The sequence below is a fragment of the Polypterus senegalus genome, chromosome 9 (assembly GCF_016835505.1).
Source record: "Polypterus senegalus isolate Bchr_013 chromosome 9, ASM1683550v1, whole genome shotgun sequence".
Classification (NCBI taxonomy): Eukaryota; Metazoa; Chordata; class Cladistia; order Polypteriformes; family Polypteridae; genus Polypterus; species Polypterus senegalus.
Genome location: NC_053162.1, coordinates 7,502,965 through 7,512,622, shown reverse-complemented (window position 1 = coordinate 7,512,622; position 9,658 = coordinate 7,502,965). Strand labels below are relative to the sequence as shown.

Below are 9,658 nucleotides of genomic sequence, written 5' to 3'. Positions count from 1 at the left end.
AGGGGAAACCAGAAAGCACCTGAAAGAAGTTCCCCCATCTAACTATTAATATTTGTTGAAACCCAGTCACTCATTCAGACCACCCAAATAACTGAGAACTTGGAAACGAAACGTTGAATAACAAAAATACCAAAGGTGATGGTCAACTTCAAGATGCGAGTTTCCTGCTGTGTATTTTGAGACCAGTGTGACTATTACATATATACAGTTGTGCTTGAAAGTTTGCGAACCCTTTAGAATTTTCTATATTTCTCCATAAATATGACCTAAAACCTCATCAGATTTTCACTCAAGTCCTAAAAGTAGATAAAGAGAAACCAGTTAAACAAATGAGACAAAAATATTATACTTGGTCATTTATTAATTGAGGAAAATGATCGAATATGAGCTTGTAGGGCATTAATACGGAGTTGGGTTGCCCCGAACCATCATAACAGCCTCCACTCCTCTTTCTGTGAGAACATGGAGAATGATCAGGTACTGATGTTGGACGAGAATACCTGACTTGCCAGTTATTCCCAAAGGCCTTTTAGTAGGGTGGAAGGTTAGTGGTGGGCCTACATTTATAGGGTCCTGAAACTTGAAATGTTGGCAACCAGCAATGCAGTCTGGGTAAGCACTGTTGCCTTCTTCAATGGGATTGTTCCACGACAGATGACCATAAATTAAAAAAAAAAAATTTGATTAAAAATTCTGTACTGTATTACACTCTTGTTAATATTATTTTTTAAGATCCCTTCTCATATAGACACACATCATTATTAAGCAACAATATTGGACTAATATTGCTTCTGGGGCCCATCTGGGATTAGCTTAACCCTTTAAACTCAACCTCATTTTTGGGCATTTTTTGCTACTTTGATTTAACTGGCTAAAACAGCATCCTTCTTTCAATGGCTCGTGTTCAAACTCTCCAAATAAAAGTTGTCTATTTCAGAATTTGTACAGCCATTTATGGATGACACTGCAGTTGTGACCCACTGGGCTGGCTACTCTGAGCAGTTGTTCAAAGCTGATCCTCCAGCTAGGACGTTGGATATCTCTGGGTCTTCGGTTCTTGAGGCTGGTCCTCCAAGTAGCTGTGAATCCAGTCTCACGGAGATTGCACAGGTGGTGAACCAGCTGAGGGGAGGAAAGGCTGCAGGGTGAACTTCTCCAGTCTGTCCTCCTGGCATTGCAAGCAATCTTTGCTTCCATTTGGGAGATGGGCATCATCTCAACTGACTGGAAAACTTGTGGTCCCTATCTGGAAAGGGAAGGGTGATCGCCTGGATTGCAGCAACTACCACAGGAGGATAACACTGCACTCTGTGCCGGGTAAGGTCCTTGCGCTGGTCATCTTCAATAGAATCCATGATCACTTGCTCACCTACCAGTGACCGGAACAGTCTGGTTTTATGCCTAAGAAGTCTACCATCGACCACATCCTGGCACTGATGGTTCTAATGGAGTGCAAACATGAATACTGTTAGAGTTTCTTTGCAGCCGTTGCCGATTTTCATAAAGTGAGCTGCCCTGTGGGACATCCTGAGGGTTCACAGGATCCCCTCGAGGTTGCTGGCTATCATGGCCGGCCTGTACACTGGTACTGTGAGTGTTGTGCAGAGTGGAGGCAGAACCTTTGTGTTTTTCCCAGTTGATTCTGTGGTTCATCAGCGGTGTGTTCTGCTCAGTGCTTGTATGGACTGGGTGTTGGGCAATGTCGTGGGGTCCAGCGGCTGTGGGGCATCTGTTGGTAAAGAGAGATTCACGGATCTTGACTTTGTTGACGATGCTGTGATCTTCACAATGTCAATGGAGGCTCTGATCGGGGCGCTCGAGAGACTGAGTGAGGAGTCTGAGGGTCTGGGCTTGCGAATGTCCTGATAAAAACCAAGAGCCAGGCCTTTAAGGACATGTTGGGCACGGCCATCAACAGTGTGTCTGTCTGCGGAGAGAGTGTCGACCTCATCGAGAGGTTTACTTGCCTTGGCAGTGACACTCATGTGACTCTTCCTATGAAGTCAGTAGACGGATTGGGAGAGCATGGGGGGTCATGAGATTGCTGGAAAGGGGTGTGTGGCGCTCCTGATATCTCTGCAAAAGGACAAGGGTCCAAGTCTTTAGAGTCCTGGTGCTCCCTGTTTGCGAGACTTGAATGCTATCCAGTGACCTGAGACGAAGACTGGTGTCCTTTGGTACTGTCTCTCTCCGTAAAATCCTTGGGTACCGTTGATTTGACTTTGTGTTGCTCATGGAGTCCCGAATGAGGCACATTACCTGAATTGTGAGGGTGCGTCAGTCATGGCCATGTGGCACGATTCCCTGAGGGTGATCCGGCTTACAGGATCCTCATTGCTGAGGACCTGAGCGGCTGGACCAGGCCAAGGGGACGTCCATGTAATAACTGGCTGCGGCAGATTGGCGGCCATTTCCGGAAGACAGGACTAAAACATGTATTGAAGAAGCAGACTGGCGTAGGCACACTCAACCCCAAAGAAAGCACTCAGAGTCTCAGGACAGGCAGCAGAATCAAGATGTATTGTACGGTGCAGAAACAGACTCACTTAAGATGGAATGGGCGAGTAGTCATGGGTATATGTCTTACAATTATTACAGTTCTTATCATACAAGTCATTATTCATCCTCCTCTGACTCCTAACATTCCCCTGCTTTAGTTCTGCCCCTACTTAATTCCACCATTATTTCTCAGATGAACGGGGTGTCAGACCCTTCTCTGTCCATCATGTCTGTCTGACAAGGCCTACGTACTCCTTACTAGCTCCCATTATTTACAGCCAAAGAGTTCACATTCCCTCTCTAAGCGAGGGGCCCATCCTTTTACAGCTCTCCTGCATGTCTAACCTTTGGATTATGAACTACAGTATTGGTGGTTTCTAGCTCATACAGAATAATAAAAAATATGTAGGCATAAGTCTTTTTAATCCTTATCTTAATGCTTAGTGAAATATAGTATTTACTTTTCTCATGTGCTTATAATTCTTTTCTAATATGTGGAGGTTACCAATTTCAAGAATACATTGTTCTGTATTGTCTGCCTGGGAGGTTGCCATCTGGATCCCGAGGTGCATGCTCCCCAACCCAAACTGACCTGCAAGAAAGAGTTTCATACGTAAGATACAATAAATTCTAATATTCTTTGATTATTTGCATAATTACATTAGATGTGGCCTTAATAATATCTAAAAAAAAAAAAACCTGAGGAAAAACACCCGTTTATTGGAGGTTTATTTTTTTAGTGGTGCATCTTTTGGTTGGCTCACCCTTAAACTCCACATACCTGTGAAATTATGCTTATATTAAAATTACTACTACATCAGAACTTGTCTATGGACGGAGGACAGTCTCACATGGTATGTTTTTCAATTTAAAAGTGACAGCACAATCAAAATTCATAGGCACCCAGTCAGCAATGTACAGTATGCACCACGCACGGAAGACGTTTGCCCCTCACAAAGATGGCGCTCGGTGACGTCACGCCGACTGTAGGCGGGGTGCGTGACGTCCGCAGGTCGCGGCGTGGACTGCCTCTCAGCTGTGTAACCCCATGATGGCGCGCCGGCTCCGCTTTTGGGAATCCTCTCTTTTCGCCGCCTTCCTCTTTAGGCAAACCGGGGGTAGAGCTGCAAAGAGTAAGACGTGTTACACAATCAGGCGATTGAGTACCCAGCCGGCCAGACTTCCCAGAATGGATTATCAGGTGAGTTTTTTTTTTTTACCCTGCTGCGCTGGTTCGCTGTCAGTAGACGGGGACAGCGAGATGCACTGCGTGTATCGATAACTGTAACCGGGGAAATTGTTACATCATTCAGGACGGCAAGTTGCGCGTGGCACGGAGCCACGCGCGAGCACGTGCTCCGTTGTAGCTTGTCGAGTTTACTTAAACTCGTGTCGTTTATTTGTTACGAAAATCAAAGGAAAGACATTGAATTAAATAATTGCGACGCGAAACGTTGAAACTCAAACTTTTTGAGGCGTTTAAAACGTAGTCTTGCTTGTTCCTTAATTTGTCGGCTTGGTGTATCTACACAGTTCCCAAACTCAGTTTTTCATTGAAAACAAAGACTTTGATCTACTTACTCGAGAATGTCTTGAAAGTTTACCTGATGCCGAGTGTTCAGGCAGAATTCCCCGGAGTCGTCTACAAACGGCGCGCGCCGCAAGTCCGTACACCTGATGCGATCCGCTCCGTGAGTTCCCGCCCCCCGCTGCTCTTCGTCGTCTTCCTCAGCATGTAGCGCGCGCGCACCGTAAGTTGGTGTGATGGCAACTTAGGTGGTCTTCCTCAAGTTATCATGTTTGAGTAGCCATACTTGTAACTTAAAATACGTCGGATTAGAAAATCGCTTGAATAGATAGATAGGTCAGTTGCCTTTATCCTCCTCAGTTTACTTTATGTTGTATTGGGCATTCATCGGCGACACAAATTCTTGTCATCTGCCAAAATTTCTAACGATATATGTTTGTATCTCCTCTGTTGCAGCTTACAGTAATTGTGGAGTAGTCAACTTCGAGTTTCTTCACACCCAACGATTTGCCAGAATAACCTCCGTGTTTTTCTTAATTTCACAATAAGCTCCCTCCACAGAAGACCTCTCTCTTAATTCTGTTCATTCGTTCTGTTCTCATTTGCATGATTTGCATTTGTGCCCCACGCCTAAACATCCTTTTGAAACTGCCTGCCTCTCTAATGTGAATCATTACTGTCACTTACAAGTTTCTCTGTACTGTATGCATTTGCGTGTGCAAATCAAAATCGTCACCAGTTTGGTGGCATTGATTAGCTGGTATAGCAACTAGGGGATGTCGGGATACCAGAATTTTTATATTCGAAACCAATACCAGTAAATTTTATGCTACTCAGTATATGTTTGATAACAGTAACAGTTACATTTTTATTAATGGCACTATAAAATAAAATGTATTGATGTTATTATTATTACCTTCATTATTCAAAGTGAACAATATTATGCATTTTTTGTAGTACTGTAGAATGAAACATATACAGAGCATCTGGAAAGTATTCACAGCGCATCAGTTTTTCCACATTTTGTTATGTTACGTTATGTTAGGTCACCTCCCTGACTAAGGCCCTTCTCCCCCGATCGCTCAGTTTAGATGTCCGGCCAGCTCTAGGAAGAGGCCTGGTGGTTTCGAACTTCTTCCACTTAAGGATGCTAAAACTATGGCAAATTGTCGTCTATGCAAGATGAATGGTAATCTACTTGCTGAAGTATCAACAGCATTTAACTTAATATGTGTTAGGAATACGACTTCTCCTACATGATCACCAGTCAATTATATGTTTATGCAATTTTATAGTTTATGAGTGTGTGCCTTTACATAAGCTTTATTTTTCGACTCCTAATATACAACTGAACTACTACTGTTCTTAGCGGAGTAGATATATGTGAAGTATTTTGAGATATGCACGTTAAATTGGTTGTATTGACTTGAGAGTATCGTCGTATTCTTCTAATGAAGACAAAAAAATTATGTAGATGTATACTATATGATGTATGGTTTTGAAGAAAACTTTTCTAATATATATATATATATATATATATATACACAGTGGATGCAAAAGTTTGGGCAACCTTGTTAATAGTCATTATTTTCCTGTATAAATCGTTGGTTGTTACGATAAAAAATGTCAGTTAAATATATCATATAGGAGACACACACAGTGATATTTGAGAAGTGAAATGAAGTTTATTGGATTTACAAAAACCTGCAGCCACAGGGGTGTATGTATATTTGTGTATATATATATATATATATATATATATGTGTATATATGTATATGTGTATGTGTATATATGTATATGTGTATGTGTATATATGTATATGTGTATGTGTGTATATATATGTGTATGTATAGATATATATATATAGAGATATAGATATAGAGATATATAGATATATATATAGATATATATAGAGATATATCGATATATACAGATATAGAGATATAGAAGATTTACATTTAGTCGGAGTCGGTAAAAATTTACCTCAAGAATTGTTTCTGATTCCCACTCCACAGCCCTGACAATAAGTGTTGCGCATATTATAAACTTGTGGGGATTTCAGCATATGGTTCAGAAAGTGATAACTTCATAATGTTTTCACATTTAGTTTGTACGTTTTTTATTTTATTGATTGATCTGATGCTATTTCCTGCAAAATCTGGTTTGTTTCTGTAGATGTGAACACGCCAATCACACTCTGGTGCGGGCCAAAACAGCCTTATTGACACTCTTGGGAAAGGATAGTCTTGATGTGGTGCAAAGTGAACCCTGGAGCAGTTTATATGAGGTGTGAATGTGAAATCATACACATTAGTCACACTAATCGACTGCTGTCTGTAATTAAGAAATTTCACTCCCTGCATAATGAGCAGTGGTTTGACATGGAGAATTAAAACACTAAAAAGATAAATATGCACACAGGCACAAATGAAACACAATTTGCATAAGAAAATCACACACATGTCAGGCAGGCCCATAACCTATTCAGCCTTGGAGCTTTTCTCACAGTCGGGGGAACGGTCTATCAGAATACATCAAATGTTACATCAGAAAAGTGATGTGTGCTGTAGATTGACCTGTCAGTGCAATTGCTTTTTGAACATGATGCAGATTTGGAAGCACATTAACTTTGACATATGTCGTATCATGCTGCGTGTGGTCTTTGGGACAAAAAACAATCTGATGGCTCACCAGCAGTTTTGTTATATTCATGAACTTGGAGAGGTATCCGCCTACTCTTAAGATTTACCCAGTGCAGAGGATGTGGACCCGCTGGTGCTTGCTACCCCACTGGCTTTCATAAGAAGACACTGGTAAAACCATATCTTAGCTGTAACCCTGGCATTTGAGTCCTACTAATGATGTGTCATGAGAAAATACCTCCTGATAGACAATGTTTTTATTGAAAACCTAAGCTTTGCTGTCCGTTGCTAAGGTGTTTTTCTTCCACGTTGTTGAGCTGCGGGGTTTGCTTCATTTCAACGTTGTGTCTATTCATCTGTGTCATTAGCACGACATTGTTGTTGTGTGGCGGCATTTGTTGTGCACACGTCTTTTATATTGAGAAGTGAGTTGCATACATGAGTCATTTAATGGCTGTTTGGTGAGCATGAGCAGAGTGGACTCCTTCGTACACGCACAGGTTTTTCATTTATTTATGTCTAAATTTTTGATCAAACATTCCAACATTAAATATTAATAGGGGTTAAGACAGTAGCCATGAGATTTAAGATAACCTAAGCTGAGGTTAATAGGCTTCATCATAAAGTAAAAGGGAACTCTGCTATCATAAAAACTTGAGCACATCAGTGTATGTCCTCAGCAGAGCTTGACGCCTTTTGTGCACTTGTCCGTTTCAAATGTACCGTATGAAGTAGCCATATTTTCAAGTAGTCTTGATGCTGTTCAATAATGGGTGTTTTTCACATAAAGCTCTTTTTGGTAAATAAACTAAATATTTTGGAAAATGCTTCAGTGCACAAACATAACTGACACACCTGTGGAGTGTTTATTGCAATGTTTGCTTGTTTTCAAAGTTTGCAGTGTGAAACACAAGCAAACCAACTAGAAAATGAAATAAAATAATAAATCATCCCCTGATTCAGAACAAAGCAAATGGACTATGAGTGTGAAAACACCTAAACGCTACCCAATTTATCTTCTTGTGTTTATTCTGTCATTTATTTTCTCAAGTAACTGAAAAATACTAATTGCAGTCAATACAACAAATAACAATCCAAACATCATTATGGTTGTACTGTTGAACTGGCAAATTCACAATAATTTAGAATATTTCATTTAAACAAACTTTTTCTGGCAAATATGCCTTTTAAAGTAGGCCCTTTATTATTATTATTATTATTTTTTTTTTTTTTAAACATTTGCCCAAATGTTGCAGCTACCTGTGTGAAACCAGTCTTGTCAGTTTTACATTACTCCATTATTTGAGAACTCTTGTATAACTTCAAATAGGAAAAAGCTTGGGATGGTATGGACCAGTGCTTCCCAAACTCGGTCCCAGTGGCCCACTGTGGCTGCAGGTTTTTGTTCCAGTCAGATTCATAATCGGACAACACCTGATAAGACTGATCTCATCTAGTTACCTGGTATTTTTTTCCTCTTACATTCAGAAAAGCACAGCAGCATGATTTTTACATTTATAAGACATTTAGAAATATTTCTGTTTTTGCTATAGATTTAAATTCTTATCTCTCTTTTGTTGATTTAATTATATTTTCCCTTTCTCTGTTGCAGTTTTCTCTCTTCATTGTATCTTATTAATGACAATTTAAAACAAGCAGAGCAGAAACCCAGGCAAACAAAACTGAATCATGAAAGGCTGCCACTACTTTAGTGTCAGCCCCACTAATTAGAAAATAATGGATTAATTAAACAATTAGAACACCTGGGAAAGTACAACATCATTTATTTCTGTCCTACATTTTCTTACAAATGATGGTGCTCAAAGTGCATTACCATTTACACGCATGTAATTCTTTATTTAAAATAATTTTTTGAATTTTAACACCTCTAAAAGCAATAGAAGGAAACCTCTTGACTTGGCTAAGAGTAGTCACAGTGAGGCTTTATAAAGGTGAATTTCCGTCAGTATGAAGGAGCTCTAGTAGCGCTTCTTGACACATTTCTGCTGAATATTTGTTGGCTAAAAGTATTTAATGCTTGGGTACTCTACAGTATACAGCAGGGGTCGCCAAGTCCAGTCGTGGCTACAGGTTTTCATTCTAACCCTTTTTTTTAAATGAGTGCCCTGTTTGTGCTGCTAATTAACTTCTTGTGAATTCATTTTAATTGAATTGATTTATATATATATATATATATATATATATATATATATATATATATATATATATATATATAAACTGCTCAAAAAAATTAAAGGAACACTTTGAAAACACATCAGATCTCAATGGGAAAAAGAAATCCTCCTGGATATCTATACTGATATAGACTGGGTAATGTGTTAGGAGCGAAAGGATGCCACATTGTTTGATGGAAATGAAAATGATCAACCTACAGAGCCCTGAATTCAAAGACGCCCAAAAATCAGAGTGAAAAAATTATGTGGCAGGCTAGTCCATTTTGCCAAAATTTAATTGCAGCAACTCAAAATTGTACGCAGCACTTTGTATGGCCCCTGTGTTCTTGTGTACATGCCTGACAACATCGGTGCATGCTTCTAATGAGATGACAGATGGTGTTGTGGGGATCTCCTCCCAGATCTGGACCAGGGCATCACTGAGCTCCTGGACAGTCTGAGGTGCAACCTGGTGGCATTGGATGGACCAAAACATAATGTCCCAAAGGTGTTCTATTGGATTTAGGTCAGGAAAGTGTGGTGGCCAGTCAATGGTATCAATTCCTTCATCCTCCAGGAACTGCCTGCATACTCTCACCACATGAGGCCAGGAATAATTGTGCACCAGGAGCCACTGTACCAGCATAGGGTCTGACAATGGGTCCAAGGATTTCATCCTGATACCTAATAGCAGCCAAGGTGCCTTTGTCAAGCCTGTAGCGGTCTGTGTGACCCTCCATGGATATGCCCCCCCCAGACAATCATTAACCCACCACCAAACTGCTCATGCTGAATGATGTTACAGGCAGCATAA

General features: G+C 40.4%; 1 protein-coding gene and 1 long non-coding RNA gene across 2 annotated transcripts in view; one reads left to right on the top strand and one right to left on the bottom strand.

The window, feature by feature from the left end:
- Positions 1–2,905: 2,905 nt before the first annotated feature.
- On the bottom strand, positions 2,906–4,644 carry LOC120535091. The gene is made up of 2 exons (XR_005634852.1): positions 4,081–4,644; positions 2,906–3,091 (listed from the first exon to the last, which is right to left on the bottom strand). It is a non-coding gene; the product is annotated as an uncharacterized LOC120535091 (long non-coding RNA).
- The window catches only part of fpgs (folylpolyglutamate synthase), a 65,375-nt gene continuing 59,185 nt past the window's right edge, over positions 3,469–9,658 (top strand). Inside the window, exon 1 of the mRNA XM_039762654.1 lies at positions 3,469–3,700. Within this exon, the coding sequence (XP_039618588.1) occupies positions 3,548–3,700 (153 nt within the window). The 5' untranslated portion in view covers positions 3,469–3,547. The remainder of the gene's footprint in view (positions 3,701–9,658) is intronic.